The sequence below is a fragment of the Vicia villosa genome, linkage group LG2 (assembly GCF_029867415.1).
Source record: "Vicia villosa cultivar HV-30 ecotype Madison, WI linkage group LG2, Vvil1.0, whole genome shotgun sequence".
Classification (NCBI taxonomy): Eukaryota; Viridiplantae; Streptophyta; class Magnoliopsida; order Fabales; family Fabaceae; genus Vicia; species Vicia villosa.
This window is the reverse complement of record NC_081181.1, coordinates 219,968,092-219,991,041: the sequence shown is the minus strand read 5'-3', so window position 1 is coordinate 219,991,041 and position 22,950 is coordinate 219,968,092. Positions and strand designations below refer to the sequence as shown.

General features: G+C 27.8%; 2 protein-coding genes across 6 annotated transcripts; both read left to right on the top strand.

The window, feature by feature from the left end:
• Nucleotides 1-1,181: 1,181 nt before the first annotated feature.
• Nucleotides 1,182-2,595, top strand: LOC131648282 (uncharacterized). Of its 5 annotated transcripts, none has more exons than XM_058918062.1 (3): nucleotides 1,182-1,340; nucleotides 1,539-1,721; nucleotides 1,817-2,595. In XM_058918062.1, the coding sequence occupies exons 1-3, from the start codon at nucleotides 1,287-1,289 to the stop codon at nucleotides 2,468-2,470; spliced, it is 891 nt and encodes a 296-aa protein (XP_058774045.1). In that variant the 5' UTR covers nucleotides 1,182-1,286; the 3' UTR covers nucleotides 2,471-2,595. The 5 variants fall into 5 exon arrangements, with proteins under 5 accessions (XP_058774045.1, XP_058774044.1, XP_058774043.1 ...); XM_058918061.1 differs by having other exon boundaries at nucleotides 1,539-1,724; XM_058918060.1 differs by having other exon boundaries at nucleotides 1,227-1,340; nucleotides 1,517-1,724.
• Nucleotides 2,596-16,428: 13,833 nt separating this feature from the next.
• On the top strand, nucleotides 16,429-21,216 carry LOC131653998 (transcription termination factor MTERF2, chloroplastic). Its single transcript, XM_058924373.1, has 5 exons — nucleotides 16,429-17,458; nucleotides 18,249-18,362; nucleotides 19,113-19,295; nucleotides 20,129-20,346; nucleotides 20,745-21,216. The coding sequence occupies exons 1-5, from the start codon at nucleotides 16,481-16,483 to the stop codon at nucleotides 21,073-21,075; spliced, it is 1,824 nt and encodes a 607-aa protein (XP_058780356.1). The 5' UTR covers nucleotides 16,429-16,480; the 3' UTR covers nucleotides 21,076-21,216.
• Nucleotides 21,217-22,950: the final 1,734 nt, after the last annotated feature.

Below are 22,950 nucleotides of genomic sequence, written 5' to 3'. Positions count from 1 at the left end.
AAAAAAAGATTAAATACATTTTTAAACTTTGAATTTTTACTGAAACAAAATTTTAATTTATTATTTTAAATTTTGATGCTTTTTATCTACTCTTAAGCAATTTTGGCCTATTCTATTTTTTTTTCAAAAATAATAATTTTGGACTTGCCTTTAATTTTTATTTTTATTATTAAGGTGAACAAGTTGCTAATCATTGAATGTTTTTATAAAATTATAAAGATTTAACGGAACATGTTTTTATAAAATTATCAAGATTTAACGGAACACTTTAATTATAGAGCTTAAAGGTAGTGCTAAGTTTTTTTACACAGTTAATACATCACAATTCTTAAAAATAAATATTTTATATGTAATTTAAACGTTTACAAAAGTTAACAGTTTGGATTTCACTAACAGTGTAAAACTACTTTACACTGTCAGTGTATTTCCATTAAATTCTTAATTATAAAATTAAAATTAAATAAATTATATGTAGCTGATTTCATATTTTTTTTATATAAATTGGATATCTTTTGTTCGTAACTACATAAAATAAGTTTTCAAATTTTATAAGTTTATAATAGATGTCAATTGTAATTTAAAAATAATAAATTATAGTATTTCATTTTAAGTTTAATGGATATGGATCGATAATGTAAAATAATTTAATTAAATATATAATTTTACATTATCATCTAATAGAAAATTATCAATTTGTCATGTTATTAAAATTGTTTTAAAATAAAAGAATAATTTAATTAAAGATCTATTGACAGTATCACCTATTTTCTCTTTCATTTTAGAATATAGACTTTTTTTTATAAAGTTAAAATTTAGATTCGTGATCTTATAATTTTACGTATTTTTTATTGAGTTTAAACGTAATGCACTGTCAATAAAAAATATTTTACGTGATCACAACTCTTAAAAAAAATTAATTTATATATGCTTTAAAAAAAAATAGAAACTTGTACAAAATATGATTTTACTATGACAATGTAAAACTGATTTACTCAGTATTAAATATTTTTTATTTTATATTTTTATTTTAAAAATAGTGAAATTTTGGGCCAAAAAATGGTTAAGTTTAAAAAAGAATTTTGCAACTTTGTTATTTTTTAGTAGACATTTGGCACCCCTGGAAATAAAGAACGTGTGCTCTCTGGAGCGTGTCTCCTTGTGTAAAGGCCACGGCCACGGGAGGTTTCTCGTTTCCGTTACGTGTCTTATTCTATTCTTTTTGTGGAACTACAAGACTTGAAAATGAGTTGTTTTGAATTGTTATCCATCAATATCATCATTCATCAATGGGACAGGGCCAAGAGGAGAAGATCCGACCACAACCCCAAATTGAAATTCAGGTTCTTCTTTTCTTTCTTTCTTTCTACTATACTATCTCTCTTTACATTTTGATTGAAATTCAGGTTCTTTTCTTTCTTTCTACTATCTCTCTTTACATTTTGATTGAAATTCAGGTTCCTCTTTTCTTTCTTTCTTTCTACTATACTATCTCTCTTTACATTTCATTCTCAACTAGTCAAAAATACGCACGCACGCAGGAAAGGGGAGAGATATATTTCTTCTACCGCCCTAAGGTTAGCAAGGAAGAAGCTCACAGTGCTGATGACGTCCAGCGACTCTACATCATCATGCGACCTGAGTCTGGTGAGAGGCCGGTGGAAGTGAAGCAAGAAGACAATTCCAAGTCCAACAACAACGGTGCCGGTGCCAGTGCCACCCAGGTGGTCTAAATTATTTCTACTATCTCATATCATATACATGTATGTAAAATTAATTAATTCATGTATATGAATTTTTGTTTACAATTGTATAATAGGAAGTAAACATTGAAAATCAACCACTGTTTCGTTTTATTGTAATGGGAAGGAAAAAGCTACCTGATCCCAAGGAGAAAAGTCGACCTTATTGGGGTTTTGTTGAAATGGTTACCACTAATGCAGACCATGTCAAGAATGCTCTTAGAGGAGGGGACTATGAAACTTCAACTAAAGGACATAGACATAATAGTGATGCTAGAGCCTTGGGAGAAGGCATATACCGCATATTAAGACACAAACAGGAGGATGGGAAAAAAACAAGTCACACTCATTTGATCTACAAGCTTGAATTTCCAGGTGAAGGTGAGAAGAACGAACCTCAACAAGAACTCAACATTGAACGTGAGGGATCATTCATAATTCAAATCAAGAATCCGGAAAAAGGTGGAGCTGGTTTGCAAAAGAAACGCAAGGCGGTGTTCCCTGCTCATCTTCAAGGAGAACTGGGGCATGTTAGATTTGGGCCAGCTGACCCGCCTGACTTTCTCAACTATGAAGGATGTGAGTTTTTGCTTATATCTGCTTCTGATGATATTGAAGACGAGTTGGGTCTGAAGCTTGTGACTGAGTCCTGTTCTGATCTCCTCAACACTTTTAAATTTGAAGATGATGATGTTTCTGTTACTCCCTTTCTAAAGGGAATTTGGGTCTGAAATCAAATCTAAATAGTATTAGTAGCTATATATAACTATTACATGCATGTCTATATATCTTTTGTAAATTGTTGGAACATGCTACGGAAATTACTATGGACTGGCTTTTCTTTTTTTTTTAACAAGCTGTTTCTATCTAAGAAATTGTTCCCCTATGGCTATGAGCACCCCAATAAGACAGCTGGTATATAGCAGATAAACTAGATTAATTTTCTATTACTAAGACTTAGGACCCCACACACCTCCATTGAAGTTGGACCAGACTTAGTACTCATTTCGGATCAAAGAATGAACTTTGGAGTTTCTGTTATATGTGGTGCTTACGAGTTTCAATCTTCAGACAGTACAATTTTCAAATTTCCATTAGATACGAGAGAAGTGAATGAAGTGCAATGAACCGTCTCTTTACCGGCCATTCAAGTTACTGGCACGTGACCCATTCCAAACATTGTCCAAAGCGTAGTCCCTAACTAAAAACTTTAGATTTTTTCCTTGGAAAAGATCACTGCCTATGTCTACCCAGTCCAGTCAATAGTGGACTGTTGAACTCACATTTATGCGGGATAATGTTTTATCTCATGTTTCCTAACGGGGCGATATGAGACTCTTTCCAAAAAACTTTTTATCTCATATTTTCCATGACGTTTTATCTCATATTTTTCATGACGGGGCAATAAGAAACTCCATGAGGGCCGATGCTATATTTTCCTTTGGGCGATATTCATTCGTTGCCACTCCTTGGCGATATAAAGGTATCTCCCTATTCGAGACAACACTTTAGGTTCGGGCGATATGAAACTCCATTAGATACCTTAAATTTAAATGGGCCTTCACTTGACTCTAACATTTGAAAATTGGGTCTTCACTAGAGTATCCTTGTTTAGAAAGGTGAACCATGGTATATCTTGATATTTTTTTTATTTTTCTGCATTTATTTTTAATGTTTTAACATTCATAACAATTTTGGAAAAATTAGAACAATATTGCTAACATTCATAATCGAGAAAATTCACTAATACCGGTTAATATAATTCATTCACCCTTCCTATATTACCTTTTATATTTACAGTAAATTGACTAGCATTTAATTTGAAGGGACTTGGATTTGGCACCCCATGGGTATAAATTTTTTTTTTTAACTTCAGAATTGTTTAATATTACTATAAATCATGCCGATAAATTCCATTGGTCTAGTGATAAAGGTCTAGGATGTGGCAAAGGTCTTGATTTTAATTCCTTCTTGGAATGATAAAGGTCTAGGATGTGGCAAATGTCTTGATTTTAATTCCTTCTTGGAACCAATTTTCTCTTTTTATGATATTTTCAGATAAAAATAAAATATAACCTGGCGGTCTTAATTATGATTTAAAAGTAGAAAAAAAATCGATTTGAAAAAATATTAATTATGAGGGATTAAAATGGGTCTTTACTCATTTACTCTACTTTCAATTCAAAATTAATGATTCTATAAGTTATTTCGCTTCAATTGTGTGCATTCTCATTTGTTTAATATACTAGATTGCCAAAACCCGTGCTTCGCACGAGTATATTATAAATAAAACTATATATATATATATATATATATATATATATATATATATATATATATAAATTTTTATGTAGATATAAAATTATCTTGTAGGCCATTCAGGTTATATTTGCAATTATTATTAATTTTTTAATGCGAAAGACTATAAATTAATTTTTTTTCTTTTTAGTTAATAATATAGAGATTAAATAACACATGTTTATATTATAACCACTTACGTAGTCAAAAATATGTAGACCTTTATTTGTAAGAAATCGTAAAATTTATCTTATAAATTTATAAGATAATAGTATGAATTTTGTGTCTTGGCAAGTTCGGAACCGATAGGTCAATTGTGTTAATATCACTAATAGTATGAATTTTGTGGCTTCTCATATTTTGAGAGAAGAGAATAGTTGTACGGATTCTATGGTAAATATTGGACAAATGGTATCGTTATACACTAACTATAATTGCATCCCTATTTTCTTGCGGGTAGATTTTGATATTATTTTTAGAGACTATAAATTTATTTTAAAAAATTAATTAAAAATTGATTTTATCGAGATTACAAAAACTTTATAAAGAAATAATTTTAATAATTATTATTATTCTAATTTAAATGGTTATCTAATTATTAATCGAAAACAAATATAAATTATAGAAACATCTAAACTATAATAACAAAAAGGATAAAGCTAACATGTGCCCTAAGGGCACATGTTAGCATGACCCCAAAAATTATATAAACGGACATGTTATTTTGATATAATAATTAAAAAATATACAAACTTAAGATATAATTACCATCATCTAAATTTATGTAATAAAAAATTAAATATTCAAATAACTTACATATCATTACAATATCATTAATAGTTTCGATCCTAACACAATCACGTGAAAGAACATCACACAAAGAAAATTAAATAACCAAATAATTATTAGTTGTTAAGCCATATATGAAATTGAAACCAAATACAATAACCTAAAAAAGAACATTTTTTTTGTAATAAAACAATAATAGATATTCTAATAACAAAACTATATTCAGCTGTAAATTCTTAATCAGAATACTCCAAAGACTTATTACAGGCTTATTACTTTCAGAATGTTATGTGTTTAACCCCCAGTAAATCAGAATTCTTCAAACATATTTTTAGCACATAAAGTTTCTCAATATTACCTTAAGGAACATATGCACGATCAAATTTTAGATTGAGGTTAAAAGTATTATTAGTTTAATAATTTATACGTTAAAGGTAAATGAAAGAACAAATGGAACAATAGTAACAAATAATTTACAATAGAATAGTAACAAATGGAACAATAGTAACCATATGGTGAATAAAGATATTAGGGATAAAGATATATCTATTTATTTGAACAATTATAAAAAAATTACATCAATAAAAATATTCATAAGTGACCAATCTGCAGACTTTCCAAGCAGCAATGATCAAACACAAACTTATCATCTTCTCCTGATTCAAATAGAAAAAATAATATCAATAAAAAAGAGAATTTAAATACTTGTAATAGAATAACTCAGTCTGTATTATGCCACACAAACTAAATGCAAGACATATATGTAAAGGGAAACAAAAACCATTATAAAAAAAGATCACCATCAAAGATTTGTTTTGTAGAAAATGATGATAAACCATGATCACATATTTATATACACAATGATTTGGATATGAATAGAACAATAACAAATAAAAAAAATAATAACGTATTAATTAAATATAATATAATATAATAAATGAGTGAATGATCCTAATTAAACAGTTACAGAATTGAATTGAAAAAAAACGTTCAAATAGTTATGAAATATTTATAAAAGCAAATTGTTATTTTTTTATATTAAAATATATTGCAAACTAATGTCTTAATATATGATATGATAATTTTGAGTTAAATAAATATATTATTTGAATAGAAACATGTAACTATTTTATTATATTTATAAAAATATCAAATTTATATAATATAATGAATGAGTGAATGAATGATTCTAAATAAATAATAGCAGTTACAGAATTGAATTGAAGAAAAAAATGTTCAAATAATTATGAAATATTTATAAAAACAAATTTTTATTTCTTTTATATTAAAATATATTGCAAACTAATGTCTTAATATATGATATGATAAATTTGAGTAAAATAAATATATTATTTGAATAGAAACATGTAACTATTTTATTATACTTATAAAAATGTCAAATTTATATGAAAAACAAAATGAGAAAATATTCATCTTAATGTATAGTTTACTTTCTAATTAAAATGATATAGTCAAATATTTAGTTTTAATTAATTAATGTGACTACAAAAAATTAAATAAGTGAATTAAAGTCATTTCTTATTATAACTTATTAATAAATATTTATATAAATACAATAATTAAATGAATGATAATCAAATAATAGCAGTTACAGAATTGAAATGAAAGAAAAAAAACAATCAAATATTTATGTGATATATTTCAATATTTATTAAATTAAATAAATATTTTATGATATTTTATCTATTTGAGTATTAGTGGAAAAATACTTTATTATATTATTTTAATTATAAATACTATATTTATTATTATCATTATGATAATATTATTTATTCGTAAGATAGTGTCAGTAAGCGTTACTTTTTAATCAATTATATATATATATATATATATATATATATATATATATATAAAATTAATAATTATTAATAATAATTAAAATATTTTTTAAATATATTTTGAATACCACAATTTATATTAAGACATTATTTATGTATATTTAGTTTTACTCTATTTTAAATTATTATTTATTTGTAATATTTATTACTATGGCTCAATATTATTATTAAAATATTTATTATTTTTATTATTATTTTAATTATTAATATTTCATCAACTATTAAATAATATTTTTATTATTACTATTATTTTAATTATTAATATTGTGTCAATTATTAAATAATATTAATTGTTATTTATTATTTACATTATTAAGGTTTATATTATTATTATATTTATAATTATTATTTATTCTATTATTATTATAATTATTATTTATTTTAATTTTGAGTTTGTATAATTATGGTGTGTATTTAGAAATTTAGAAAATGATGATAAACCATGATCACATATTTATATACACAATGATTTGGATATGAATAGAACAATAACAAATAATAAAAATAATAACGTATTAATTAAATATAATATAATATAATAAATGAGTGAATGATCCTAATTAAACAGTTACAGAATTGAATTGAAAAAAAAAGTTCAAATAGTTATGAAATATTTATAAAAGCAAATTGTTATTTTTTTATATTAAAATATATTGCAAACTAATGTCTTAATATATGATATGATAATTTTGAGTTAAATAAATATATTATTTGAATAGAAACATGTAACTATTTTATTATATTTATAAAAATATCAAATTTATTTAATATAATAAATGAGTGAATGATTTTAAATAAATGATAGCAGTTACAGAATTGAATTGAAGAAAAAAACGTTCAAATAGTTATGAAATATTTATAAAAACAAATTTTTATTTCTTTTATATTAAAATATATTGCAAACTAATGTCTTAATATATGATATGATAAATTTGAGTAAAATAAATATATTATTTGAATAGAAACTTGTAACTATTTTATTATACTTATAAAAATGTCAAATTTATATGAGAAACAAAATGAGAAAATATCCATCTTAATGTATAGTTTACTTTCTAATTAAAATGATATAGTCAAATATTTAGTTTTAATTAATTAATGTGACTACAAAAAATTAAATAAGTGAATTAAAGTCATTTCTTATTATAACTTATTAATAAATATTTATATAAATACAATAATTAAATGAATGATAATCAAACAATAGCAGTTAGAGAATTGAAATGAAAGAAAAAAAACAATCAAATATTTATGTGATATATTTCTATATTTATTAAATTAAATAAATATTTTATGATATTTTATCTACTTGAGTATTAGTGGAAAAATACTTTATTATATTATTTTAATTATAAATGCTATATTTATTATCATCATTATGATAATATTATTTATTCGTAAGATAGTGTCAATAAGCGTTACTTTTTAATAAATTATATATATATATATATATATATATATATATATAATTAATAATTATTAATAATAATTAAAATATTTTTTAAATATATTTTGAATACAACAATTTATATTAAAACATTATTTATGTATATTTAGTTTTACTCTATTTTAAATTATTATTTATTTGTATTATTTATTACTATGGCTCAATATTATTATTAAAATATTTATTATTTTTATTATTATTTTAATTATTAATATTTCATCAACTATTAAATAATAATTTTATTATTACTATTATTTTAATTATTAATATTGTGTCAATTATTAAATAATATTAATTGTTATTTATTATTTACATTATTAAGGTTTATATTATTATTATATTTATAATTATTATTTATTCTATTATTATTATAATTACTATTTATTTTAATTTTGAGTTTGTATAATTATGGTGTGTATTTAGAAATTTAGAATTATTTCCAAATGACATGTGGCAATTATTGTTATCAAGATGACATGTGGCTAGGGTTGCCATCATGACTTCTTTACATTTAATATATATATATATATATATATATATATATATATATATATATATAAAATTAATAATTATTAATAATAATTAAAATATTTTTTAAATATATTTTGAATACCACAATTTATATTAAGACATTATTTATGTATATTTAGTTTTACTCTATTTTAAATTATTATTTATTTGTAATATTTATTACTATGGCTCAATATTATTATTAAAATATTTATTATTTTTATTATTATTTTAATTATTAATATTTCATCAACTATTAAATAATATTTTTATTATTACTATTATTTTAATTATTAATATTGTGTCAATTATTAAATAATATTAATTGTTATTTATTATTTACATTATTAAGGTTTATATTATTATTATATTTATAATTATTATTTATTCTATTATTATTATAATTATTATTTATTTTAATTTTGAGTTTGTATAATTATGGTGTGTATTTAGAAATTTAGAAAATGATGATAAACCATGATCACATATTTATATACACAATGATTTGGATATGAATAGAACAATAACAAATAATAAAAATAATAACGTATTAATTAAATATAATATAATATAATAAATGAGTGAATGATCCTAATTAAACAGTTACAGAATTGAATTGAAAAAAAAAGTTCAAATAGTTATGAAATATTTATAAAAGCAAATTGTTATTTTTTTATATTAAAATATATTGCAAACTAATGTCTTAATATATGATATGATAATTTTGAGTTAAATAAATATATTATTTGAATAGAAACATGTAACTATTTTATTATATTTATAAAAATATCAAATTTATTTAATATAATAAATGAGTGAATGATTTTAAATAAATGATAGCAGTTACAGAATTGAATTGAAGAAAAAAACGTTCAAATAGTTATGAAATATTTATAAAAACAAATTTTTATTTCTTTTATATTAAAATATATTGCAAACTAATGTCTTAATATATGATATGATAAATTTGAGTAAAATAAATATATTATTTGAATAGAAACTTGTAACTATTTTATTATACTTATAAAAATGTCAAATTTATATGAGAAACAAAATGAGAAAATATCCATCTTAATGTATAGTTTACTTTCTAATTAAAATGATATAGTCAAATATTTAGTTTTAATTAATTAATGTGACTACAAAAAATTAAATAAGTGAATTAAAGTCATTTCTTATTATAACTTATTAATAAATATTTATATAAATACAATAATTAAATGAATGATAATCAAACAATAGCAGTTAGAGAATTGAAATGAAAGAAAAAAAACAATCAAATATTTATGTGATATATTTCTATATTTATTAAATTAAATAAATATTTTATGATATTTTATCTACTTGAGTATTAGTGGAAAAATACTTTATTATATTATTTTAATTATAAATGCTATATTTATTATCATCATTATGATAATATTATTTATTCGTAAGATAGTGTCAATAAGCGTTACTTTTTAATAAATTATATATATATATATATATATATATATATATATATAATTAATAATTATTAATAATAATTAAAATATTTTTTAAATATATTTTGAATACAACAATTTATATTAAAACATTATTTATGTATATTTAGTTTTACTCTATTTTAAATTATTATTTATTTGTATTATTTATTACTATGGCTCAATATTATTATTAAAATATTTATTATTTTTATTATTATTTTAGTTATTAATATTTCATCAACTATTAAATAATAATTTTATTATTACTATTATTTTAATTATTAATATTGTGTCAATTATTAAATAATATTAATTGTTATTTATTATTTACATTATTAAGGTTTATATTATTATTATATTTATAATTATTATTTATTCTATTATTATTATAATTACTATTTATTTTAATTTTGAGTTTGTATAATTATGGTGTGTATTTAGAAATTTAGAATTATTTCCAAATGACATGTGGCAATTATTGTTATCAAGATGACATGTGGCTAGGGTTGCCATCATGACTTCTTTACATTTATATTAAGTAGATAAATTAATATTTATACATCCAAGTACTCTTCTTGGATATATTGTATTATGTTAATATCCACCGGTTATGTTTCAATAGCAAAATTCTAAAATAAAATATTTATTCTCCCCTCTTCCTCGCTTTCCTTTCCACACCCCTTTTAATATTTATTCTTTTTATTGAAGTTAATACATACCAATTTGGGGAGAGAGGCGATTAACAAATTTAATATACCAAATAATTTATTTATCTAACATTTTAATTATTGAAATTTTAATTTTAAATTAAGTGTTGCCTTGCCTCGCTAGTTGGATGTTCATGGAACTATTTTAACAAAAACAAAAAACATTTTTTCTAAAAGATTATTTTATGATAAATATATTTTTTATTATAAAATATATAAAAAATTGACTGTCATTTTTTTAGTGAGATTAAAAAGATAATAATACTTGAGTGATAAATTAAAAAATAAAATGAGATTAATTACTTTGCATAGTTAGTGCATCATAATCATTCAAAAATATCATTTTATAAATAATTAAAATAAAAGTCAAATTTCAATAAATAATTAACGGCCACAATTCACTGTTTTACACTGTCATTGCATATTAATTAAATTCAAAGATAAAATAGATAGTTTAATTGAATTTTTTTCGAATTGCCTCGTTTCCCTCGAACAAAAATTGTGCCCGGGGATTTAGGGTATAAAAGTTGATAGCAAGCAAAGTCAAATTGGATTGACGTGAAGCAACAAACATGTTGCTTCGTATACACACCAATTCCTTACTTCCACTTCCGCATGCGGCGTTTCCAAACAATATTCACTGTCGTTTTCCGGTTAACAACGTCTTCTATAATTTCACTAAACCTCCAATGTGCGATTTCAAGATTCGTTACTATTATTTTGATGATAAAACTATAACAAAGATGACTTCAAATTTGCAGCAGTATTGTCGTTCGGGTTTGGGGGAGTCTACTGTCACTGATTCAACATAACAATATCATCAACATCGGCACCATAACAACATTATCATCACACAACAATGCAATGATTCATTAACCGAGCATATAAACCAATAACTTCACCAACGCAGTAGGCATAGAAATAATATTAAAACAATTCACATATCTCATTCAAGTTATAGCTCTATCTGTTAGCTTCCTAACACTTCAAGCGGTTCATCATTTGGATATATGGTTAAAAAATTATGAGGTAAAATATCAAAGCATGTCGTAGTTAAAACAACATATGAACAATCAAATGCAATTATGTTACAGTAGGTACATGGATAATATTCAAAACTCTCACTAACTACTACCATGTTATATCCTTGATTATTAGTTTTATAATAATTTGAACGAGACGTCATTTGGACATACGGATTAAAAGTTATGATCAAAACATTTTTCATAAATTTTTTTCATACAAGCACATGAACCAATCGATATGCATAACATAACCAATCGATTGACGCTTGAGACTTTTTCCAAAAATTCAGTTTTAAAACCTTTTTCACGAATGTCATCCCCTACAAACCCCCAAAAGCCCCATGTCAACATCACCAAGCCTCCACCATGAATTACCAATGGATAGAATTCATTCATATAGATTAAACAACAACAATTATACAAATTAATTATGTAAATCATCCAGTTGAAATAACAACAATATAAGTCCTCATACTTAATTATCATTCAAGAACAACCATGACATTTCAATCAAAGTATCAATGTAAGAAAAAATTGAAACACATCCAAATTCACCCCTCTACTCTACCCCATACCAACCATCATTGAAATGCGATATAACCCACCCTTATATCAAAACCATCTGCAGCAAAATCAATCGCATTTGCAACATCTTCTCCATTAATGATACCATTACTTTGGTTGTTTTCTCCAAAATTAAGTTGTGCATCCCCTTAACATCAACCTTATCCAAATGTAATTCATCTATAACAATATCAATTTAAAGAGTTTAGAAATTGACATATAATAAATTAAAATAACATAATTGTAATCACAATAACTAATACCATACCAATATCATTTGAAATAGGTTGGATTGTCATACTAGCAAGATCTCTGTGTAGTGCTTTCACCTCCTCAATGATCAAGAATGGTGGTGAATCCTCCAACACCCAATTAGAATTATCATCAAGTGTTTCAAAATTGATAGAATCATAATTTTGTTTCTTCTTGGTTATATAAATCATTAGCGATAATGTCAAACATAGAACCACATAAACTTACCAAATCAAACAATAATATATATATTCTTAACAAACCAAGAAATATCATATATTCTTAACTATAGAACTATATAATTTTCTTAATGAACCAAACAATATAATATATTCTTAACTAAAGAACCAATATTCTCATGTCATCAAGACAAAAACAAAATAGCCTTGTTTACAAACCAAAATAACCAAACAATATCATATTTCTTAACTATAGAACCAATATTTCCATGTCATCAAGACAAAAACAAAATAGCCTTGTTTATCAAGTATCGAAACAATAACATATAAAGTATAATAAGTGCAATACCTATTTTGTAGCCATAAGTTGTAACGAACATAAACGAGATCATTAAGCTTTTGATGCTCCAACCTATTTTTCTTTTTTTGAATGAATGTGTTCAAACACACTCCAATTTTGTTCACAACCAGATGCAGTACAAGTTTGACTCAAAATCCGAATAGCCAATTTTTGCAAATTGGGCGATTCGGTTCTATAAGTGTCCCACCATTGATCTAGAATAACGCACGTGAAAAAATTAGAAAATGTTTTAAAATATATATTGACATTGTACTAAAATGCTTAAAGTTTATCATATAATTTTACCTGGCAAAACTTCATCTCGATTTTCTACGGATGTTGTCCTTCCAAATCTACCTTCACAATTTTTGAATGAAGTCATCTCAGCAGTTAATTTAGATCGCAAGTCCTTACTATCATAAGCATACTTTTCCAACAACTTTCCAGTAGCAACATAATTTACAGCATTATCTGTAACAATGTGAACAACATTTTCTTGGCCAACATACAACACTACTTCCTTGAAAAGCTTAAACAATGTTTTTGTAGTTTTAAAAGCACTTGAGGCATTAACAGACTTTATGAAAACAAATCCTTTGGGGAAATAAACTAAAAAGTTGATAAGAGTTCTCCTGCAACGATCAGTTTACCCATCTTCCATAAGAGTATAACATGTATCCTTCCAAATATAACGATATTGTCCTATCTGTATCTTTATGTCATCAACCCACTTATTTAACAAATTACCACGAAGAGCATGCATGGTAAGAATTATATATCCAGCACCCATACAACAAAGAGCATTAATTGCAGGTTGAAAATACGAAAAATTTGTAGCATTAAAAGGCATAAATGCATCAACAAACCACTTGGTAATAGCAAGATTGTACTTTTCTACCACTTCTTTACTTTGCATCACACTTTTTAAAATAGGCAGAGCTAACGGAGTTGTTCTTGGTAAAAAAAGTACCAATGTGAGTGCCATTCTTTTTAGATGCACCAATTTTCAATTCACCTCCCTCCGCATTAAATGACCCACTTTCAACCACATCTGAATCTTTTCTTTACTTGTTGTGCTCATTGAAATGTTGTTTCATCTAAAAACGAATTTCTACAGACACTTTCTTACAAATTTCAACATTTCCTACTATTCCATCCAAGTGTTGCTTTACCCTATGAATTCCACATCCACCAAAAGATTTGTGACAGTACATACAAACAAGAGACTTTCCATTGGGACTTCTAGTACAATGTGTCCAAACTATATCAGTATTTCCTCTAACATTATTTTGAACTAAAATTTAAGCTGAAGATGCTTCTTGTGATGGTGGTTGTGATGATGGTGTTTCAGAAGATTCCATATTCCTGTAAAACAATTCAAAATTGCCAAGTGCATAAATATAATGTTTCATATAAAAATAAAGTATACCTTATTAATGGATCATAAAGTAATTTTTAATTAATGGATCAAAACTTGTTAATTCTTATACCTTCATAATTATTTTTATGACAAAATTAAAAAAATGAATCTCCTGTGCGTATTGTTCAACAGAGAAGTGAAGTCATGTTATTAGCTCAACACATCACAATCTCAAAAACTACGTCGCCTATGAGAATATTACTTTTTCACCAAACAAGAAAAAGACTGACTTTCTCGTGACCAAAGTTGACAATTAGTTCAAAAATTTCGCTGAAGTTTAATTTCATCACTCACTCTCTACTTTACTTTGCTAAAAAAAACACCAGCATAGTTTGTGTTTCAACAATTTCAATAAAAGTCTAAAATAATTTACCAAGAACAACAACTCTCAGACAACAACAACAAAATCAATAATTTCAATTTCAACTTGAACTAACCCTAATTTTTAACACATATCAGAATAAAAAATGAATAAACATACGGTGGTGCAGCGGGATTGAAGATGGAGGCGCGGTGGCGGGAAAGGAAACGACCGGTGTTATTATGCAAACAGAACGGCGGTGCAGGTTTTTGTCGTTCGTATTCCACTTCTGCTTCTTTTGTTCATGGAAATTGGTGTGTGTGGCTATGTGAAACAAGTTAACAAAACGATTTTAATTTTAATTTTATTTTTATTTTTTAAAATTTAAAAACCTCAAAACGACGTCGTTTTGAGTAAAAAAATTATTAAAAAAATAGTTGAACCACCGGTTTTCCTAGTTCGCACCGGTTACTTGGCCGGTTCCCGGTCCGACTGGTCGGTCCGGTCCAATTTTTACAACACTGATTCTAATTTATTCTCCATATCTTTAACTGCTCTCTACAATTCATCATATGATCACACACCCCATCACTCTATTTACTTAATTAATCTTAATTAATAATTAAATAAATATACTACAATAAATCAGAAAAATTAACATATAAATACATAAACAAAATACTTTAAATCAGGGTGTTACAAGGTGAGTGATTCTGATGATGGGCGACACTACTAGGTTGCAGGACGACGGTTATAGTGGTGTTTTAGGTGGCTACTCAAAATGGGAAGCTCTCTGAGTAGTATTGGATGGTAATAAGTGGTTGTCACTTGAATGAATGAGGATCATTTATCTCTTTGAGGGAATGGGTATTTATAGAGATTCTTGGTTCTTCGAGTTTTCTCGAAAAAGGTGGATCGTTGAACTCATATTTCCAAGGGATACGTGAGTCAGTATGTATATTGACTTTTTCAATATCCAAGAGACGTCATATCCCATGTTTTCTCTTTCTAGAGGCGAGAAAAACGTAAAAGGTGGGGTGATGACTCCCTTAAGGAAACCTCGTGTCGTCGCGCTTTTTTAGGATGATTCTGAAGATATTTCCCTTGTCAAGGTTATGTATAAATATAACATTACAATATAATATTATTATTTGTCTTTCAAATAAAAAATACTACGAAATGCTTGGGAGAGAGATGAAATACAAATTTAAAATATTAAATATTTATTTTTATGTAACTCTAGTAACATACATGTGCTCCCGCACAGATAAATTTATTTGATATTGAATAAAATGTATTTAAACACATGTAAATTAAAATAAATTATTTAATTATAAATTAATAATAATTATATAAACTCAATTGTATTAAATAACTATTTTTGAGGAGTGAGATATTAAATAACTATTTTTGAGGAGTGAGATAGAGAGAAAAAAAATTTCTCTAAAAATAATTATAATAGATAAATAAAAATGATTTGATGCGGATGTGAAATGTATTTAAATTTTGAAAAGATAAAACAGGCCGTTTAATTGAATTGTTCGGACAAAAGTTGTGCGCGGGGATGAAAGTGAAATTGGATTGATGTTGCTTCGTATACTTCCCCAATTTCCCTACGCGGCGGCCTTTCCAAACAACATTCACCGCCGTTTTCCGGTTAACAACTACTACTTCCCCAATTTCACTAAACCTCCAAAGTCCCATTTCAAAATTCATTACTATTATTATGACCATAAAACTATAACAAATTCGCAGCAGCTTTGTCGTTCGGGTTTGGGGGATTCCGCACTCTCTGACTCGGAACTGCAAGAAGCTTGTATGGCGGTTTCATCTTTTCTTCAACAAATGGGCGTATCCTTGGAGGATTCCGATTCAATCGCATCGAACTCCCCATCCTATCTCAACATGTTGGTAGAAGGTGTTAGGGATTTGGAGCAGTTATCTTCCATGTCGTCAATCCTGGATGACGCTGATAACGGTATCTTCGATTTGAACTTCAGCTACAGAGATAAGATTCTTCACATTGCCGCTCTCAAAGGTGATAACGGTAAACTTGCTTTTTTTGAGAGTCTCGGTTTCACTCTCTCTTCCTCTATGAATCTTGCTACCTATATATCCTCCTCCTCCTCCTCCTCCGCTGCTCACACTCTTCCATCTCTCATAAACAAAGTCGCATCTATCAAACAACTCCTTTTCCCTCCCAATCCTCATAATAATACTACTCAATTCCTTATCAATAATATTCGCCTCTTCATGCGCAACTTATCCATTTCATATCTAGATGAAGATCTGCAACACACTTTCTCCTTTTTCCAAAAGCTTCAAGCAAAGCGCGGTGGTCTTAATATTCTTGCTTCTCAACATGACGCTTTCCGTTGCTTCGTTGAAACATTTCCTAGAGTGCTTTTGTTATCAGTAAATAATCACCTCTCACCTATGCTCAATTTTCTACGAGATATTGGAATCCCCGCAGATAGCATTCCCAACATAGTATTGGCTTTTCCTCCTATCCTGCTTTGGAATCTTCAACTCCTTCAAACTAGAGTCAAAGCCTTGAACCAGGTACAACTATTTTATTTTATTTTTTAAAATTTTTTGTATAGTTACACTACTTAGATTACTGCAATTCTTTCTACATAAAATAACCTCAGATATGGAATTCAGGCACATGCTTCTTTCTTTCATGATTTATTTTCATGGGATTTAGAGCCTAATAATAGGCTATGATTGCGTGTTGACTTTGTGATCTTGTGTCAGACTCATGTATTTTGTTCCTGCATAAACTCGCTTCTTGCCTAGTTTGGTAGGATTGCCAAAAGCCATATATTAAGCAGCAGAACTTGCAATAGTAGAGGTACCTCTGATAAAGGCGAAGCTGGTGGAGGAGGATGTTCGGAAGCCTTCACATATTGAAGGCTGTGGATATTATTAGGCTTAACAGAAAATGTAAGAGAAAGTGAGAAAAATCAGGGAATTGAAAGTGATAAGATAATTTAGAGAATTTTATTTCCAAGTTTTACTATATGACTAGTGTACATCACAGAGTCAACAGAAAATAAATAAAAAATTTGCACTAGTTAGTAACTAATCGATAACAAAAACTAAATGAATACCTGTTTGTAGAAGATTCCACAACTATTCAAAAGTAGAAGATTAAAACTCTTACTATAGAATTAAAACTAAGTTACAGAGTTGTGAGTCGTGACATAATACGATAGACAGATCACGCATGCTCTCATTTTCCTCATTCCCAATGGCTAGCATATCTTCTTCTTTTTTGGTTAAATGCCAACATGGTCTTAAAATCATTTGCTACCTTGAATTGATAAGTTAATAATTTGTTCTTTTGTAGATTGATGGTGTGGATAAAGATTATGCCAAGTTGATGCTAAAATATCCGTGGGTTCTATCGGCAAGCATTCAAAAGAACTATAAAGAGGTCCTTGCCTTTTTGTATTCTTTGAAGGTACGATTCTACTGTCACGAGTGTTTGTCGCTATACGCTTTTGCTTTTATGTGTATCTCTATTTAGGCAAGCTGATTGTTGCTAAAAGCAAAATAAGGAGACTACATCGAATTGTTGTTCCATAATTATTTGTTCACTATGAAAATATATTCTATAGTAAGACGGTATCAAGACCTATCCTAAATTTGCATATTAGGCCTCACATAGACCTCCTGTTCAACAAACTTCACGCTCTAGATATCCAATATTGGCTTAGGAATTGAAATCCCATATTAAGTAGAGATATGGCTAAAGTAGTACTTATAAGGCTTGAGTAGTTCTCAGTTCTCACTCCTTGAGCTAGCTTTTAGAGTTGAGTTAAGCCTAGCCCAAATTCTACTATTTAGTTTTTTATCACAACAACCCCCAAGCCTTATCCAATTAGGTGAAACCAGAAGTTTGGATCTAACGACACCATAATGTTCTATCATGTATCATATCTCTTGCCAAACCATTGACTCCGAAGACCCAAAAACACTAATTGGAGAAATTCAACACAGTTGAATAGGCATACTTCCTTATGATTATGGCTGGTGACTTAGTTTTTTTGCTGCCTTATTAAGAATATAATTTATTTCACTTGCATATATGCATGTTGCTTTTGAAAAGAAAATGCTTGTGGTATATGGGTAGGGCAGACATGTTTCATTAGTTTGGTCAGAAGAGTGATTTTTAGAAGCACCATACTAATGTTAAAATGCTTCATTATAGGTTCCAAAGACGCGGATAGACCGTGCAATCAAAAGACAACCTCAACTCTTGGGTTGTTCAACTAGCAAGATGAAGCTGATGGTGGATCAGTTTGACGAACTAGGTGTTCAAAGTAAAAAGTTGGATCATGTTATCACTAAAAGTCCTCAGCTATTATTACAGAAACCCGAAGACTTTCTGCAGGTATTTTTCTTTTGCTCTAATCTAGTGTATATGATATACGGTAGATATGTTTTACAAGTATATTTTACAAGTTGAGCTAAGGAGAAAATGCAGGAAAGTAATATAAAGTAGAGGAAAATTTGGAGAGTTTGAAGAGAATATGTCTGAAACTGAATCGGTTGACTTCAAAAGAATTAGTGAGTGACCTATTTATACAAGTCTACTTCAGCTCAATTAGATTTGAACTACTTAATTGGTGGGGCCAAAATTTTGTCAATAACAATTTGGCACGGGACTAATATGGCAACAAAAAGGAAGATGAGCTAAATAGCTTTCCACACGCGACCAATATGAGACTACACTAGTGACCCCCCTCAAACTCAAGGCGCTTGACCATGTGTGAACTTGTGAAAAACCTCCTGTCCTGCAGTGTTATCAAATTGCCCCGCCATGGCCGCTATGGCGGATATATATAGCAGTTTTTGGGCTCGCCGCAATGGTAAATATCGGCCGCTATTGCGGGTTTTTCCGCAATAACGGCGCCGCAAAGCGGCCGGTATGGCGGGATTGTGGCTCTCCGCCATGGACCACCATCTGCCATCGACAACACTACTGTCCTGCCAATATGTCAAATCTAATTGTGCCTTGTTTTTTTTTATTTCTAGTTCAATTATCCTACCCTTTGCTAGTGAAGTTGGTCAATGATGGCGTCTCTATGGGGAAAAAAGTCTGGGATTCAGTTGTTACTGTTAAAATTGCTTTTTTAAATATCTGCAATGGGTTTCTATTATATTTATCAGCGTTGCTTCATTTATTCGTTTATACATTAAGGTCTTGCTCATTTTTACCTACAGGTTGTTCTGTTCTTTGAAAATATGGGTTTTGATAAAGAAGACATTGGGAGACTACTTGCTCGCTGCCCTGAAATTTTTGCCACCAGCATTAGTAACACTTTACAGAGAAAGATTGATTTCCTTAGTAGAATTTGTATTTCTCAAGCCTACCTTCCCGCGGTTATCAAAAAATATCCAGAACTACTTGTGTCTGATATTGACAGAACCTTGCCTCAACGGTATAGTTCTAATTCATCACAACTTTCTTTTTTCTATTGTTAGTATGATATTTCTTAGCTCACCCAATCATTTTAAGACAGTGAGTATCTACTATTCTAACATAAGTTTAAGTGATTTAGACTCTAAAGTCACATAAAAGTTGTAATGCTTGATTGAAACTTGGAAGACTCTGTTTTCTTTGATCACTATATGTGAACAAATAAAATATGCTGCATGAAAATCTAAATTGAATTTCCACTCTCTTCAACTACATTACGATCACTTAGTGTTGCATTGCATCAACAGAAAAGTGAAACATGAAGTTTCTTCCCCTTCTCAAGCAGTAATAGAATGATTGAGGTGCGAATCTAGTTACTAGCCATCTAACATTTGATTTTGATATGTTGATGTTCTGCAGGATAGTGTACTTGATGAAGCTAGGGCTTTCAAAGAAGGAAGTTGCATATATGGTACGCACGTTTTCTCCTCTACTTGGGTACAGCATAAATGAGGTTCTGCAGCCAAAAATAGAATTTCTGGTGAACACAATGAAGAGGCCATTAAGAGATGTGGTGGGGTACCCCAGGTATTTTAGCTATTCACTAGAAAAGAAGATAAAGCCAAGATATTGGGTTCTGAAAGGAAGGAACATCGAATGTAGCTTAAAGGATATGCTGGCGAAAAATGATGAAGAATTTGCTGATGAATTTATGGGTGTTGGAACTCTGTCTTCTCATGATAGACTGTAAATATCAAACCTTGAAAGGTATTAATTTATTCAAAAAATACATTTAAAAGGTATTACAGATGATACTATTAAATTATGTAAAAAAATAAAGTGAGAATATATTTAAAAGGTATTCCAGATGCATGCTATTAAATTAATTTAAAAAAGATACATTTCTCTTTTACCTAAATAACTCACAAAGGACTATTTTAATGCCAAGCATTCATTTATACAATAAACTATGATTAATGTTTTTTTTTTTTTTTTAAAAATTAACCAAGTAATTGGCTCAAGTAAGTTAATGTGTTCTCCTAGAACGAATTGTTCGGTTAAATCCAAGCGCATATATGGTGAGAAAAATTCTTGTCCCAACTTTACTTATCTCGTGGTTGGGTCAAAAAAAATATCTAGAAGATATTGAAGAAAGACATTAATTAAATAAATATTTTCTTTACTAATGATTCATCCGTGAAAGATCTCTTCTAATTGATCAATGATAAAACATTTGTCATGTGTATGATTTTAACAACAAATTATACTTGGTGTAATTTGATCTTATTCAAATCTTTATATAGTGAATATTCGAGAAATACACTATTAACAAAATTCCCTTTTAACTAACTGACCAAATATATTTTCTTTGTATGGTTTATACAATAAAATATGTTCTTTTGTAAATTTAATTTAAAAGACACACTACTAATAAAACAGATATTTCTCTTTTAATTAATTAATTTTTGAAAAATTATATTTTAATTAAGACATACTTAAATGAATGTTGCAAGTGAATTTGTGTTCCTAATCCTTCATTGTTTATTATTTACTCGTTATAAGAACCCAGGAACTATTTTACTTTTCATTGTGTCTTTCTGCCTACAATCACAATCTTCCTCTTCTACATCACAAATTTGACTTTAGTATAAAACTCTTGGGGATCCTCCATTTTCTATATTTAAGTTTATACTCGAATCTTTGTTTTTGAAATACTTTGTTGAATTTTTTAAGTGTGAAATTTGTGAGTTTTCTAAACATTAGTAATAGGGTTTGTAACGTCCCGATTATTTAATTATTTATTTAATTAAATATTATTATTTTATTTTTGAAAATTATCGGTTGAGAAGTATATTTCGGTGAATAAGTGGCTATGTCGGCAAATGGATTATTATATCGACGGAATATTATTAAAAGTGAGGTATTGGTTATTTTGGGTTATTTATATTATTGGGCCTAAATTAGTTTGTGAAGAATTGTTAACTATGCCCAATTGGAATGATAAATTAGGGTTTTGAGATATGAAGAATAGTGTTGTCATTTGGGAGAAAACAAAATTTGAAGAGAGAAAACTAGGTCTTGAAGAGGAGAAGAGAAGTCCCAATCAAAGTGCCAAGCATTGTAGAGCCTTATCAATCCAAACAAGGTAAGGGTGGGGTTCTCTTCCTATAATGGGGCTCATGAACAATTGTATGTGGGGAACTGGGTGTGTAGATTTATTACATTTGTAATGTTAATTGTTGCTGGAAAATTGGAAACCTATGAATTCTGTAATTTTGCCGTTGCTGTTTGTGTTTGAATAATTCTGAAACTGCTACGCTTGTGTCTGGAATTGAATGTGAGCCACGGACGGTGCATCCAGCCATGACGGTCGCCACTCCTCTAATGACGGGCGACAAACCCTTAGCCGTGACGGACGGCAGCATTGTCATTCCATGACAAGTGTCACTCATGGATGCTGTATATGTTTCTTTGCTGCTCCACACCTGATAGAGCAACAACTTTCTGAAGTGTTGCTTTCCAACTAAATGTTGTGCCAAACATAGTGAATACATATCCAAAAATAGATTTTCTAGAATCCATACAACCTTCATAATCAGAGTCGACATATCCTTCAATTACTGCT